The sequence below is a fragment of the Pseudophryne corroboree genome, chromosome 3 (genome assembly GCF_028390025.1).
Source record: "Pseudophryne corroboree isolate aPseCor3 chromosome 3, aPseCor3.hap2, whole genome shotgun sequence".
Taxonomy (NCBI): domain Eukaryota; kingdom Metazoa; phylum Chordata; class Amphibia; order Anura; family Myobatrachidae; genus Pseudophryne; species Pseudophryne corroboree.
Genome location: NC_086446.1, coordinates 159,511,650 through 159,528,463, shown reverse-complemented (window position 1 = coordinate 159,528,463; position 16,814 = coordinate 159,511,650). Strand labels below are relative to the sequence as shown.

The following is a 16,814-nucleotide window of genomic DNA, read 5'->3' as shown; positions in this document are numbered from 1 at the left end:
GATATTTTTTTTTTTCAAAGGATGTCAAAAATCATCTGTTAGTAAATGTCTGATTTAGACCCTGAAACACAAATCAAACAAAATTCGACCAAACATCGACAAAAACAATCAAAATCGACCCAAAATCGACTTCTAGAAAATATACCGCAGCGTGCTATAAAGGTTAACTGACCACACTGATAATGACAGTGGCTTAGTAATCAGAAATGCTGCACTGAAATTGCCTCAAGTTGAACCAATTGTAATAATGCTAAGCTAAACTGAAATTTTTAGGTTTGCATTAGTAAAAAGAAGTGCAGCAATCGATAATCTCAGGTTAAATGGAGTCTTGCACTGCTGATTTACACTGGAAATGCATCACAGTAAAGTCTTTGGATTTGCTATAGCAGGTGAGTAGTTGCTTAGCTGTACTTGTGAAGCAGAAATAGGCAATCAGAGATGTTGAGAGGGTTTGGTACATTGAGTGAAGAAAAGTCTGGGAGGTCTAAGGTGGGCAAAGGATCTAATACACTATGCACAAGAAAGCTCAGCAGACAGCTACATAGCCAGACAAACAAGCAAATAGGAGTGGTGGCTGCAAGATTTAAATAGCAGCCCTGTAGGGGGAGCTACAAAAGACAACTCATTCCCGTCATCAGGCCCTACCTCAGTGGGCGATCTCCAGATGCTACTCTTCCGTGCTTTTCAGGATGTTGCCGATGACATGTCTAAATCTTTTTAGGAACATCTATGTGAGAATCTCGTTCCAACCAATGCTCTTCAGTCACAAAATTTCAATGAATGAGTGAGATACTGTAGCTGTACTCTTCAAAATCGAGGGTCCAAAATTTTGTCCACATTAAACGCTTCTTCACCTTCTATTATTACTGCAGGAGGAGGTTTTGGGAACCGATCCTGAAAACGGTTCACAAGAAAATGATTTTAGCAAAGAGATATGAAACAATGGAAGTATCTTCAAAGTCTGTAGATTTTGGAGTGGTGCTGTCACAGGCCCTAAATGTTCCAGTATGTGTAGAGCTCCTAGGAGTTTAGACGCTAACTTGGTTGAAGACATCCATTGTTGAAGATCTTTCTTGCCAACAAGACCTTATCCCTAACCCAAAAAGTAGGCTCTGTTATGTGATGCCTATTAACAAACATTTGATAATGCTCTCCAGTATGTAATGGCTGTAGCTCAAGTTTCATTGAATCTTCACACAATCTTCAATATAATTTATAACTGTGGGTATTAAGCTTGAGGGCCAAGAATTGGTAAATTTGCAAAGAATGGAATCTGTTGAGTTGCACTGTGTCGGTAATTATTCAATACAAATGAAGCCTTCGTTACAAATTGAAACCAATTATTCTGAAGAAAATAAATAAGGTAACAAAACATTGTTCTAATGGCAGGTTAGTTTGTGATGATTGTCCATTGGGTTGTGGATGTAAAACAACTTGCCGGTTGTTTTTTTGATTTGCATAGAAAACAAAGACTGAACCAGCCTTGGATATAAACTGAGTGCCCTGATAAAGGGCGATGTCCTCAGGAAGACCATGAAAATGGAACATTTCTTCTATAAATAAATCAGCTGTTCCTAAAGGGGAAATTCTTTTTTCAGTCCAGGACATGAAAATGAGCCATCCTTGGGTAACGGCAATGTTTGACCAAAATGGCGGACTAACCAATAGAAGATGGTAATTCTGCACTACAGTCCAATGCAATTAGTCGTAATGGCTGATAAACTTCACAAGATTGGATGTATTCAGCAAAGTCTTACTAAAAACCTGGTTACCAGTATTGTCTTCCACCCAGATTTGCGCTCTTACAAATTCCAAACTGACCTACAGCTGCAGAGTTATGATATTGGGCTGAGGATTAGATAATACAAAGATGTAACCCTGAAGATTAATCAAGGTACTGGAATATCTAAAAGTCTCTTATTACCAATGTGATGCAACTGTCATTTGTTCAGGAAAAAAAGCACAGTAATGAAGAATGATTTTATTGGGTACTTTGTGAGCTAATACCGACCCGATAGCCGAATCAGATGCATCTTCTTCTGCAATAAACGACACAGATCAGTGTCAGAATATGAGACAAATGAACCTATTGCAAAATGCTCCCTAACATGATAGAAGACTTGTTGCTATCCATGAGAAAGGTCATGTCTTACCAGTTGAGAGCAATAATTTACAGGCTTGATCTTTGTAGTTTCCATTGTCAATCCAGAAGGAGAGACGCATACAAGCCATGAGTTCTAAGATGGTCACGTATTCTCATCAAGAAAATCCCAGACATTTGGCAAGTGCTCTGCATAGCCCAATGTTATAACAGTACTCATATACAGAGCATAACAGATGCAGAATACCTCCTTCCATGATGCTCATACAACTTCATACAAATTCATGCAACATGATATGCTTCTTGAAGCTCTAATTTTCTTGTTCAATTCCTACACAATTTACAGATTCAGAAATTTGCCAAGTGGATAATAATTCTTGATGGTATTTGTGTTTTTTTTTTATGATCGATGCAAAGCTGTAGAGTGATTTCTTTCTCATTTAAAAGGCTATTGGAGCACCCGTTGGTGGAGAGAGAGAGCAAATGGAACATTACTTTAGTTCAACCGCAATGTAGGTTTTCAAGGTATGTAGTTCTGGACTGGATAGAGTATAAATCCTTCTGATAGGAGTTTTACCATGAAATGTCCTAGTACAGCAGCCTATAAGGCATGGTGGGCAATAAGCGGCCCTTAAACTGCTGTAGAATTACACATCTCAGCATATCCTGCCAGTTTTGCTATTTGTCCATGGTAAAACTGTTGCAGGGAATGCTGGGATATGTAGTTCAACAACAGCTGGATGACCACTTATAGCATTGGTGGGCAATAAGTGCTACCATTGTTTTATCATACTTCCCAAAAAATAGGAGTAATTAGAATATTCCTGTTAGAAGATCAAACAGGGTTGAATAATCAAACTCTGGATAGGCTAGTATTGATGTAGACACAGGTCTTTTCCCTGTGCCAGAACTTAATCTAGTAAAATTTCCAGGCTTGCCACAGTAAAGACAAAGGTTCTGGCACCAGTGGTTATACTTCTCTTCTTTGGAAAGAAGGCCAACCGTATAGGCTCTTATCCAAAAATCACAAACTGTGAAAGTGTGAGGACTACAGCAAGGCAGTTTCTGCTCTTCTTTGTCCATATAAACATACCATGATCTTTAAAGATACTGTAACAGGGGGGCGTGGCCACGACGGCTGAGGAGTAGGCAGCAGGTCTCGGGAGCTCCCCGGCTACCACACTCCTGACACCCATCCTGACTCCCTCTGCCCGGCCGAATTGCTCACCCCGTGCTGCTGAGCACCGAAGGGCGTCCCTCTCCGTGGTCTCCGGGTCCCGTGGAAGCGGCAATCACAGACGTGCGGCCTACAGCTCCTCCGGATCCCCGGCCTCGATTTTGGCGGCCTCAGTCACGGGACACCCGGAGCTCGAGCGGCGGGCTGCTGCTGCTGTCGGACGCCGTGGGAAGACTGTGGGGGAGAGAGAGCCTCTCCTCTGCCTCTCGGGCTGTGACCTGGAACCCTGTAGATAGGAGAAAAAGCAGGTACTCCTGGGGAAGGGGAAGGGACACAGCGGCCATTTTAGGAGTGGATTATAAAGGCTGCTGCCCATGCCTGCACGCCTGATGGGCTGCCTGATGAGATCCTCCTGGGACCTGTGAACTGTTTGTGATCTTTGAGACTTTAATGTAACTTGCTCTCACCCATTCTCAGCCTCTCAATATCTAGATTACCTATATTGACTCAATATACTGCTGGAAGCACAGTCAGGTGTTCTCACTGCGCAGCTCTCTCATTATGACACACAGGAGTTGCATATAGATTGGAACTGATTACGCTGCTGTACTGCACTAATATCCTACAGTGTATTACACACCAATATCCTACCCTTGCCTCCCGGAATTGCTGCAGGATATTCCCTCTTCAATATTCCTGTCCGTATTGCTGCTCTACACAAGCCTGTATTTTCTATCCATTGATATTTTGACTTAAAAACTGGGCACGGTTGTTTCCCGCCACTGATTGTATACGTCCTTGCTGCTACCACCTTCTAATTACACTTCTGTTCTGAAAACCCTGCCCTGGGGTGGGTGCGACTGCTCCTGTCCAATATGGTTAAGGGAGGCCAGAGTGCGGCCGCGGCCAAACTAGAAAGATATGCCAGGCAATCCAATCCCAGGGTGTCATCGGCTCCTTCTCAAGGAGCCTCTCCAACCCACTTGAATTCCCCCTCTGTGTCTGCGGCCGGTTCCCCAGAGGTGGCGGAGGCGCCGTCTATTCAACAGGTGCTGGAGGCTATAGCTGGCAGTGAACAGCGTCTCTCCGATAAGATGGAAAAGGTGCAGTGTGACCTCTCTTTACTCCGACAGGATGTTCAGCGTATCCGTGAGAGAGTGGGTGAGGCGGAGACACGGGTCTCCAACCTGGAAGATATGTGCGGCCCCCTGAAGCAGTTCGTATCCACGGTGACCCAGCAGGTTTCTTCCCTTCAGACCAAGCTTTTAGACATGGAGGGACGGCTGCGCAGGAACAATGTAAGATTTGTAGGCCTGCCTGAAAAAGAAGAGGGCTCGCAGCCGGAGGACTTCCTTGAATCCTGGCTTAAGGAGTTATATGGCGCTGAGTCCTTTACGGCCCAATTCACGGTGGAGCGTGCACATAGGATACCTTCTCGGCCGCTACCTCCTGGTGCCCCTCCTCGCACCTTCATCGCCAAATTCCTGCACTATAAGGACCGGGACTCAGTTCTCCGCCTAGGTCGTACGAAGGGCCTGTTGGTCCGTAATGGAGTCAAGGTGTCGGCCTTCCCGGATTTTGCCGCAGACGTCCAGAAGGACCGAGCCCAGTTTATGCCCATTAAACGGCGTCTGCGAGACCTTAACATCTCATACTCCATGCTGTTTCCCTCAAGGCTCTGGGTTGTGGCGGATGGGGAGACCAAGTTTTTCAATTCCCCTAGGGAAGCGGCACAATGGCTGGACAGATTTGCACCGGGTGCTCGGCAGCTGGCTCCGGACTGATCTCCTGCGCTGCAGAAGCTGAGGCCTAGACTACCGGAGGGAACGATCATAGATCGGGGAGCCCTCCCTCCTTTGTATTGGTGGCTCAAGACTTTTACGTCCAAGTGGTGTTGGTTAGAGTAGGGTTAGAGGTTTAACTGAGAATCTAGGCCTTCTTAGCACTTGGAAGTTCGGGTTGTTGGTTTGGGATATAAGTATGCCGGTGTTCGGGGGGGGGGGGTGTACGGGGAGGGGAGGGATAATTGGGAAGCTGCTGGTTGCGGCTCCCTTTGTTGCTGTTTTTGGTTTGTTTTTTTCCTTAGTTTGTTATTTTTCTTTCCTAAGTTTTTTCTGAAGCAAAGATGTTTAATAATTCAGTCGCGGTGGCTTATAGCGCAGGGCTTATATACGTCATGTGTTGCTGGTATTAATAATGTCGATTCTCAGTTATATTTTGGGAAATGTATATCCGGGAGACACATAGAGTCTACATGGGGTCATGATTAACCTGAAATTTCTGGCATGGAATGTCTGAGGTCTGAATAACAAAATCAAACGCTCTTTGGTTCTAAATATGATTAAGAAATATGACCCGGATATTGCATGCCTCAGTGAGACCCACTTGGAGGGATATAGGTTATTGTCTTTGCGACGGGCCTGGGTGGGATGGGCTTACCATGCCTCTCATTCTTCCTTTTCTAGGGGTGTCTCGGTTCTGATTAAGAAATCAGTGCAATTTGAATTGTTGTCGATCAAAACTGACCCGTATGGAAGATTTGTATTTATGGAATGTAAACTGAGTTCCCAGCCCTATTACATTTTAGCGATGTATGTGCCCCCTCCCTTTTCATATGCTGTGCTACAGCAGGCTGCCTCTTTCATTGCTCCGTCTCCTACCACCCCAGTGATATGCCTGGGCGATTTTAATAATATCCTAGATTTGTCCTTGGACCGATGGCACTCCTCGAAGGTTGCGCTAGCGGGTGGTGGCCCTACCAAGTTTGCTGACTTCTTGAATAGTTTGCAATGGGTAGATGCGTGGAGACTCCGTCACCCTGCGGCCCGTCAGTTCTGTTTTTCCAGTGCTCATGGCTCCTTCTCCAGGATTGACCTTATGCTGGTGTCCCCTGCCCTTGTCCCTGGGATCATTGACATCCACTATGAGGCTCGAGGGGTCTCTGATCACTCCCCTCTGTTGATGACCATTGCTGTGGAAGGTCAGAAGGGGCACTCTTACTGGAAGCTGCACCCCTCTTGGCTGACCCAACTAGGTGACTGCAGTGACCTGGAGACTCAGTGGGGGGGGGGGTATTTTAACGATAATGTAGGGTCAGCCCCGGGTGCGATAATTTGGGATTCATTTAAGGCGTTTTTGAGAGGTTCCTATATTGGACGCATAGCGGCTCATAAAATGTCCTCAAGGGAGAGAGAACAGGCCCTTGAAAGCGACGCCAGGGAACTGGAGTCCCAATATTTGCTAGATGGTCCCCCCGTGGCTCAGTCGGCTTGGATGGCCCACCTGTCCGATAAAAACTCACGTTCCCTCCTTTTTAAAGCTACTAATATTTATATGCAGGCTGATAGGACGGGGGGACTCCTGGCCCGTCTGATACATTATGATCGTTCCGGGTCTACGATCACCCAAATGTCTGATGGGAATGGCTCCTTTGTTGACACCACGCCGGACATTGCGCAATTATTCAGATCTTATTACTCTGCGATATATAGCTCACAATTGACGTGCTCTACTTTGGATCTCTCTTGCTACCTGGGGGGTATTGCGCTGCCCGCACTTTCCTCTGGGGCCTGTGAGCTCTGGAGGCTCCCTTGACGCTCGAGGAGGTGACTGCGGCCATTGGCATGTCCCCTGGTGGCAAGGCTCCGGGGTGTGACGGGATTCCCTCCGAGGTCTACAAGAATCATATCGATTTTTTTGGGCCCAGACTACATGCCCTATATTTAGATATATTTGCCAATAATGAGCTTCCCCTCTCTATGTCAGAGGCAATTATAATAGTGATTCCAAAGCCCGGTAAGGACCCTGGGTCTCCAGACTCCTATAGGCCGATTTCCCTGATTCCCACCGACGCTAAGATCCTGGCAAAGATATTGGCAGTACGGCTTAACACAGTAATCACCTCCCTTGTTCACTCGGACCAGACTGGCTTTATGCCAGGGAAGTCCACATCTATTAACCTACGTAGACTATATACCATTTTACAACTCCCACATGACTCCCCTTCTGATTCGGCTGTGGTCCCGTTAGACGCAGCCAAGGCCTTTGACAGCATTGAATGGGCTTATTTATGGGGGGTGATGGCTAGTATGGGCTTTGGACCCAACTTTATCAGATGGACTAAATTACTGTATCAACATCCGAGTGTCAGGATCTTGGTGAACGGCTATGTATCCTCCTCTTTTCAACTGTCCCGTGGTACTAGGCAGGGCTGCCCTCTATCCCCCGCACTGTTTGCTCTGGCCATCGAGCCATTGGTCTGTTTGATACGATCGCACCCAGATATTGTGGGAATCGGTACGGGTTCACGTGAGGATAGAATAGCTCTTTATGCCGACGACATGCTGCTATTTTTGCAGGATTACACCAAGTCAATGCCCCCTCTGCTACGTGTGATTGAGTGCTTTGGTGACCACTCGGGTCTTAGAATTAACTGGTCTAAATCATACATTATGCCAGTCATAGGTCCGCCCCTACTATTCCCAAAATCCCCCTGCCATTATGTTGGACGACACAATTTAAATACCTCGGGATTCAAATAACTAATGACCCTTCTGACTTTGTCCCTCTGAACCTGGACCCAACTATGCAGTGGGTCATGAGCAAATCCAAAACTTGGTGTAAGCTTCCACTGACTGTGTCTGGTAGGATTAATCTCATAAAAATGATTATACTGCCCAAAATTTTATATATTATTCTCCAGTCCCCGGTATATATTTATCCGCTATTCTTTAAAAAATTAAATATAGTGTTCTATCCTCTCTGATATGGGCTAACAAGCGACCTAGGATACAGCTAAATACCCTTACCAGGCAGCGCTCTGACGGTGGCCTGGCTCTACCTAATTTTCAGATATATTACTACGCTGCTCAGTTGACTCATATCAGTGTGTGGGCGCAAGATTCTGGGGTTAACTCTTTACGTTGTGAGTTTATTCGCTGTTACTTCCCTCACCTCTCCCCTATGCAAGTGCTGCTGAGTGGGAGCATGGCTCGGTTTCTTCCCCCTATTATTTTCCAGGCCTTAAAGATATGGCGGGCCTTGAGAGTCCTCTTGAGATATGATGGTATTGACCCAGATACCCCCCTTTGGTACTCTGGCTGGCTCCCTGAATTGCATGGGCTTGAGGGGCGGGAGGTATGGGCCCCTAGATCGGTGGTTTCTATTTCTCAACTCTACCTAGATAATGTACTCAAATCCTTTCAACAACTGAAAGTTGAGTTTGACTTACCCAATTCCTACTTTTTCAGATACCTCCAGCTTCGTCACGCCCTCCAGTCCCAGTTTGCTGAGTCCCCCCTACGAATCCTCCCATTTCCCATCAAGACCTTTGTGGCCACTTTGGGTCGAGCTAAGATGGTCTCCTCTGCGTATGGATATTTGCTTACTAAGCTCCATGCGGACCCCCTGACACGTCTCCGTGGAAAGTGGGAGGAGGATATGGGTTTAATAACTGAGGAGGACTGGGCCCTTGCTCTGGAATACCCTGCCAAAGTTACCAAATCTCTCAGATATCAGCAAATTCAGTTCTTCATTTTACACAGAACATATATGACTCCAGCTAGACTGGCTACTTTTGATACAGGCGGATCTGGCCTCTGTCCTAAATGCGAGGGAGAGGTGGGAACATTTTGGCATTTAATGTGGGATTACCCAAGGTTGAGGGTGTTCTGGTTGGGGGTTAGGTCAATTCTGGAGAGTACGGGAGTGACTGGCGGGCTGCTTACCCCTCAATTCTGTATTCTGGGGATGGGATGCTCTACTTCTATGTCTGTTTCGATGGGTCTTTATGCTTGCAATGTATGTGCCTTGGCTAAGGTTTGCATTGCGAGGCTATGGATGGCCCCTAAAGCCCCTTTGGTTTCTGCGCTTAAGACCTTAATCAATGATACAATAATTAAAGAAAGATATGTATATATGAAACAAAACGCATCAGCCAAATTTGAGAGGGTCTGGTCTCCATGGCTTGACTCACCCCATTCTCCCTTGATACCGCAACTATAGAAGGCACTGAAGTGCTGACTCTTCAACAATTTACTGTTCCATGATGTATTTAAGATGCTTGGCGGTTGAGCCCTGCGTGGTCGTCTGCTTAGTTGCATGATTGCTGTGGTCCTGAATCAGAATATTCCTTTTTACTTTGCTTCTGTTTCTTTTTATTTTATTTTAATTATTTTATTTTATTTACATCTTTCCTACTGGTTAGTTTAAGGGAGTTAATATAAAAGTTAAATGAGGATTCATATATATGGTTGCGGATCTTGCAGACCTAACTGATCAGAACAACAGGAAACTTTTTGTACTATTCCCTCATGGACACGCTGCATTATTCCACAGTTGTGAACTTATTTCAAAGATGAGGTTCGGATTCAAGTTAATTGATTTATTTACTGTGAAGTGTTGATGCTCTGCAATGTCTGTACCTTATTTTCCAGACTGCTAAATAAAAATTACTTTATAAAAAAAAAAAAAGATACTGTAACAAATTCAGCCAAACCTTCTGGGGCCTAAATCTATGGTAACTTGTCTTTTATAACTTCATTTAATCTTGTGGTTGCATTATTCGAGGTCAGTCAACTATGCACCTACAGAGCACTGTCATATATTATGCAAATGGATGGCTTCTATCCTTGGCTTATATTTTTGAGGCCCATCTCTGATATGGAGACCCACATGTGGATCATCAAAAATAACAGTCGTTCCATTCAAATCTTGAGCAAGTGGACATGCAGGTTCCATTAGTGCAGAAGCCCATGCTGAAGACTCTTTCAGTAAATAAAGTTTCAGTCCCACTTTAGCATTCTATGTATAATATCAAGGTTTCATAATTATTGAAAAATAATAATAATTAAAAAAATAATAATGATAATAATAATAATAATAATTAAACATCAATGATTTGGCTATCCAGGTACAGCAGCACTGTTTCTTAGAATCTATAAGGTATGGTTGTCATACATAAGGAATAACAGCAGAGGTTCCTTAGGTCTTTAGTACTCATGAAGTTGCAGAGCTTGGGAATATAGGGGGTCATTCCAAGTTGATCGCTAGCTGCATTTGTTCGCAGCGCAGCGATCAGGCTAAAAAATGGTAGTTCTGCGCATGCGTATGCAGCGCAATGTGCACGCGCACCGTACGGCACAACGAACGATGTAGTTTTGCACAGGGTCTAGCGATGCGTTTCAGTCGCACTGCTTGCCGCAGAGTGACTGACATGAAGTGGGCGTTTCTGGGTGGCAACTGACCGTTTTCAGGAAGTGTGCGGAAAAACGCAGGCATGCCAGGGAAAACGCAGGCGTGGCTGGGCGAATGCTGGGTGGGTTATTGACGTCAAATCCGGAACTGAATAGGTTTTAGTGATTGCAAGCGCTGAGTAGGTTTTGAGCTACTCTGAAACTACACAAAAAATGTTTGTAGCCGCTCTGCGATACAACCGTTCGCACTTCTGCTAAGCTAAAATACACTCCCAGCGGGTGGCGGCATAGCGTTTGCACGGCTGCTAAAAACTGCTAGCGAGCGATCAACTCGGAATGACCCCCATAGTGGCTGGATAACTTGAGCCATTCCCTGCTTTTTTAAACTAATTAAATCAACATTGTGCTGCTCCAAACAGTATCTATCTGTATACTGGGTGTAATCGGGTTTATTAATATGCTGAAAAGGTGATAATAAAGGAGCATAACAAGTGGCACAAGATAAAGTGTGGAATTGCCTGCACATAATAAAGGCAGGGCCGTAACTAGGTGTGTGCGGAGGGGGCACTGCACATAGCGCAGCAGGGTAGGGGGCGCTGTTGGCAGCACTTGTCAGTTATCTGTTTTAATTACTTTCACTTGCAGCTTACCCTCTTTTTGAAGCCCAGCATCTCCTGACCGCCACTGTCTCCTACCCTGACCCCTTCTGTCGCTAATACCTATACGACATTAATGAACTCAACTTGAGATTTCTTTGTTATTCAGTCACACTGTCCTTTATTACATTTCCAGATGCTGACATACCCAGGATTCTAACCCATTGCCTGTGGCATTGCAGCCAGACAAATTATTCATTGAGCTATCTGTCTTTGCATAGAAAGGTAGATAATTCTAACTATGTGAAGCTTACCTTGTACTTTGTGAAAAAATTATCAGCATTGCGGCTAAGTTGATCTATGTAGTGTGTCACTGCAAGAGATTGGATGTGTGGCTGCACACTACATAGATCTGCTCAATTGCAGTGCTGATTAGTTATTTACAAAGTACCAGTAGCTTCATATGGTGTTCACAGTTTTTATGCAGAATCAAATAGCTCAGTGAGTAGGGTGTTTGATTAAAATTCAACACGTTATAGGTTTGAATCCTGGGTATGGCAGTATATTGAAATGTGTTATTTAATAAAGGGTATTGTAACTGAATAACAATGAGCTCTCAAGTTAAGTGCATGAATGTGGTATAAAGAGGATTTGTGTCCAAATCCATTTTCTTGCAGTGGTCTATAAATGTGTGTGTATTATAAAAATGTGGGAAGGGGCATCATAGCATGGGCTTTCTCTGGGATCAATCGTGTCATGCCCCTTCCCCAAGAAGCATTCGCCTTATGTCCCTATTGGAAAAATGAGGGGGGGGGGGGGGGGGGCGCAAATTCTCTCTCTGGCACAGGGGACCAAAAAGTCTAGTTACGGCTCTGATAAAGGTGGTGAGTTTAGTGATTAGTGCAGCAACCAACAGCCTTGGGTTACGCAGAGTCTTCTAATGCTGAAGTTACTGGAAATGTGACAACAATGAAGCATTTCTGGTCTCAGTTCTCCTGTAGTAATCAGAAGTGCAGCAATCAATAGCTTTAGAGTGCAGAGATAAGCTAAAAATGTAACAACCCAGAAAAAGTCACTGGGTTTGTAGATTCATGTGATTATTTACAGTTCCAGTTCCAAAGCAGGACACAAAAACACAGCAGAAATTAGTAATCTGCCTGTGCGATGTATGGTTTGCAGAGGATTTGATACGAGTATAGTAATTCTCACACGGCAACAAGATAGCCAGACATACTAGAATGGATGACTGGTAACTGCAATGTTTAAATAACAGCCCGATAGGATGCACTGTCAATGTGCAACAGTCTGTATCCATTGTGGTCTTGACATCAGAAGACATTCTCTCAAGTTAAATACTCAGGTGGATCATGTGACTAATGTTCTGATAATAGTCACATGTGAAACACTGATACACTCATGGGATTTTCCACATCTTTGTCCAAGACAACGTACAGTTTATAAAAATTGTTTAGCTCTTGTTGCTTTTGCTAGCAAGCTCAGTGGCAACCAAGTCTTTGCATGCTGAAGTAATCATTTGTGAATGACTTGCAAATCCTCTATCAGAATATACTATTGTGTCTTAATGAGTCACTTCGCCGACTCATGAGTAACCCCAGCAATGTTACCTGGTAACTAGTCAGGGCGGTACTAGAGGTCTTCTAGTGCTATGTTTTGTGTACCCGCTATCACCAGTCTATTAGCATATTCAAGGAAAAGCTCTTTCAGGTTCCTTTACATTATCCATTCCTAAAGCAGTATTAATGTCTCTTATTTCCTCTCTTCTGAATCAGTAGGAATGAGTGAAGGTAAAGTAGCTTGTACTTCCTGATGAATTAAGGCCAGGTAGCATTTTGTGCCATCTGATAAGTGGTGTTTGCTATCTGGTAGGGGAATTCTACAGGCAAAATGTGTACTTTTTTGTCTTTTTTTCAGGTAATAGAAGATAACAATTTCAAGGGCAGGGTTAGGTATATTCATGATTAGCATGAAAAATATTCAACAGAATAGAAAAATAAAGAGGAGACAGGACACTAAAGAAACTAACTAGCCAGACCAGACACACCAGGCTCTATTGTACAAGAGCAACAGAGTACAGCAAAAGAAGTAGCAAACAAGCTCCAATGACACACATATAGTGTACCTGTAGCTTGCACTGCACATTACACACACCTCAGGAAGTAAATGCTCCTGCATAGGCCCCGCTGTATTGGAGGGACGACCACCTAGATGCAAAAGATGTTCTCTCTAGTGCAAAAATCCAGCTACACTAATAGAAGAACCCTTCAGTTACTAAAAAATGGGTACTGGAGTGGAAAGAAGAGAGGTGACCAATATACCAATCACATAACCTGCAGGACATGCTGACTATAAAAAGAATGAAGGAGTGAGTTAGCATTCAGCAAGGAGTTGACAGGAACAGACCAAAATCTTTCTGACAAACCAGTAGCAGGCAACCTAGCAGCCTGTACCCTGAGGGAATTTCTATAGGATTCCCCTAACATATTGATCACCGGCTAAAGGGTAAGGCAGAATGGCACTGCATTTGGCCGAGGATAGTTTTCTACCCTACTGAAAAGGTCTGGTCACCCTGGGATCGCTGCTGCATTAGGAAAAGAGTAGAGACAAAGATTTAGATTTATTTTGTTATATGCCTTTTCTTTCCTCAAAGCATTTCCATTACTCACCAAGTATATCAGTTTGCGCCTTGCTCCCTCCTCGTTCTTTTGAGGTTAGTTTTTTTTCCTCTTCCATTATTGCTCTCATGACATTTTCTGAGGTTTCTTTGAGTTGAGCCCAAATATTTTTTTTCTGTTTCTCATTGGTCACTCCCCACAACTCTAGTGTGGTGTCCAGGGACTGGGGTAGTGCAGATCGGTGGCAGAGAGGCTTCTCTGCCCGGCCCACTGCACATGCCACCTGGAAGAGAGGTAACATACACCACATGAATGACAGAAATCAAAATACAAAGAACAAAACATGATCAAACAATCACATTCACTGGTTAACCAAAATACTTTTATCTGTTCATGAAACATCTGAAATAGTGATGATCCATTATGAAAATATCTAAAGAACTCTTCTCTTCGGGGGCTCAGGATTAGGATTTGGAGTTTGGGGTACAAGCCCCGGGAGAATGGGGGCAGCCCCGTTACCTTGCTTAGGAATGGTTGGTCTCCGCGAGATCGGCAGACAACGGCACAGAGACGGATCGTCAGCTCTGGGGGGCGCACGGAGCAGCCTGGGGGGTGGGGCAGAGACAGTAATACAGGAAGAGAGAGGGAAAGAAGGAGCGAGGCAGAAGTCGAAGAAAGTGTAGAATGAAAGAAGCAAAGATGGAAAGGAAGAAAGACAGAAAGAAAAAGGAAGGAAAGAAAGTACTGACCCTCCTTCAATACAGATGCAATTAAATATCACAATAGTGCATATTTGGGATGGGAAGAGAGAAGCCTCTTCTCAAAACTCTGTGAAGCTGCTTTCCAATGCTGGGAAAAATAAGAGTATTCCATTTATGAACAGAAATATGAAATCATCCCCAGCACGGGAAACAGATAAAATTATTGAGTAAGGGCCGTGTGATATAGAGGAGGTAAAAAGGACAAGTTTGACAGGGTATGCAATAAGAGAGGAACATGTTTAATACAGAACATGAAAAAAATGCAGACTGAATATGAAGCAAGAATTTGAGGAAAGATGGAAAAACGTGTAATGCAATGTGTATAGATGAGAGACTGTAATCAAATAAAGAAGATAAAAAAAGAGTGATGACACAGAAAAAAATATATAAATGGGAAGGAGGAGACAGAAGGAAGACAGTGACGGGAGAGGATCCTACAGAGTGTCAATCTCTCTTGGCTCCTCCCAAGAAGAATCTTATAGAACTTCTCTCCCACTATATCCCCTTACTTACATGGTATGCAGGCAGGGAGCTGTGGTGGCTTGATTCTGCGTGGGGGCATAGTGGTTATAAACCCCTCAAGCAGCACTGCTTGACCATGTGGTTGTTCAGAAAATAGCCCAATGGCCACATCTGTCACGTGATCTGGGTCATGAGATGAATAAAAGGTTGTGGCAGGAGAGTTTCGTGGATGGACACAGAAAATCTTCATGACAACCTAAGGGGAAATTAAATGGTGATCAGGAGCCACACAAGAAAGCTACAGAGCTGTGACCTGAAAAGGAAGGATAATCATGCATTACCTTGTGATGACCCCTCTTTCTCAGCGATGTCAGAAATGCAGAAATCTCCTGTCGTACTCGCTCCTCCCGTCCTTCTTTTTGATACAGCTCTACAACTCTTGTGGCTGTAGTCTCCACATTATGAGGCCCCCAAGGGCCCAACTGGTAAGAGGTGAGAAGCAGGCCAGGTGCAAGAGGAATTTCTTTACGATCTAACAGGAGTCGCACCCCCAAGGTATCAGCAAGGAGGTGGGAAAGCTGTGGAGAGCCTCCCATCGGGCAATCCCACTTCTCCTCCAGCAGCAGCTGTTGCCCTCCCAACCAGGAGAGGTAGGTAACCCGTCGCGGAGGAGAGAAAGTGTCCAAGAAAGTGCGACCCCCAAGATCAAAAGTCACCGCCTGTCTAATGAAAAGAGGAGGTGAGCATGCTGGGTTAGGTGGCCGTGGGCACAGCCAAGAAGAGGAGAGGCAGAGTAGTATTTTTCCTGAAACAAAAGCAAAAAAAAATGCAAGAAAAGATGTATGGGTGACCTGGCAAGTGTTTGAGATAAAGAAAAAATAAATAAAAACATTGGGGAAAGGGGAAAGCTCCAATTGCTACAGTTGTTGGGGGAGATTTATCAAATCTTGTAGAGAGATAAAGTTTCAAACAATCAGCTCCTAATTGTCATTTTTTAAACACTGCCTGTAAAATGACAGTTAAAGGGCCTAATTCAGATCTAATCGCTGTGCTGCGGTTTTTTGCTGCCCTGCAATCATATAGTCGCTGCCTACAGGGGGAGGGTAAAATCGCTGTGCAAGAGTGCATTCCTATGTGTTGCAGAGCTGCACAAAAATCAGTTTGTGCAGTCTCTGCGCAGCCCAGGACTTACTTATCCAATGCGATTGTATCCTGTTGATCGGGGGCCGGAGCGGACGTCAGACACCCTCCCTGAAAATGCTTGAGCCCGCCTGCATTTTTCCGGACACTTCCTGAAAACGGTCAGTTGCCACCCACAAACGGCCTCTTCCTGTCAATCACCTTGCGAACGCCCATGCGAATGGATCCTTTGCACCAAGGCCGGACTGGCCATCTGGCACTTCTGGCAAATGCCAGAAGGGCCGATGGCCACGTGGGCCGGTCCGGCCGAGCAGCAGCAGCAGCAGTTTGCTTCCAAGGCCCCCCCGCTTGTGTCACTGAGACACGCTACCGCTCAGTTCGGCAGCAGCGTGTCTAATCTGTCAGGAGAGGAGAGCGCACCAGCGCGGCTATGTCTGGAGGCGTGTAGCGGACTTCAAACCAGCCGCCGGTTCGTGAGCCAGTCAGAGCTCGTGGATCGGCAGCCAATCAGGAGCCGCCGCTGCCGGTCCGCGAGCTATGATTGGCTCACGAACCGGCGGCTAGTTTGAAGTCCTACACGCCGGCGCCAGACATAGCAGCTCGCCCGCGCTCTGAGCTCTCCTCCTGACACCCTCACATCACAGCCGGAGGAGCAGCAGCAGCGCAGAAGCGGTAAGCAGCTTCAGCACTGCTGTGGGGGCATTTGTATACCTGGCACTGTGGGGGCAATTGTTTACCTGGCACTGTGGGG

General features: G+C 45.1%; 1 protein-coding gene across 1 annotated transcript in view; it reads right to left on the bottom strand.

Annotated features, from left to right (window-relative positions):
* The window catches only part of CARNS1 (carnosine synthase 1), a 96,050-nt gene that overhangs the window by 65,011 nt on the left and 14,225 nt on the right, over window positions 1-16,814 (bottom strand). The window contains exons 5-8 of the mRNA XM_063958522.1: window positions 15,265-15,728; window positions 14,975-15,179; window positions 14,220-14,305; window positions 13,752-13,983 (exon numbers count right to left, since the gene is read on the bottom strand). Of these exons, the coding sequence (XP_063814592.1) occupies window positions 13,752-13,983; window positions 14,220-14,305; window positions 14,975-15,179; window positions 15,265-15,728 (987 nt within the window). The remainder of the gene's footprint in view (window positions 1-13,751; window positions 13,984-14,219; window positions 14,306-14,974; window positions 15,180-15,264; window positions 15,729-16,814) is intronic.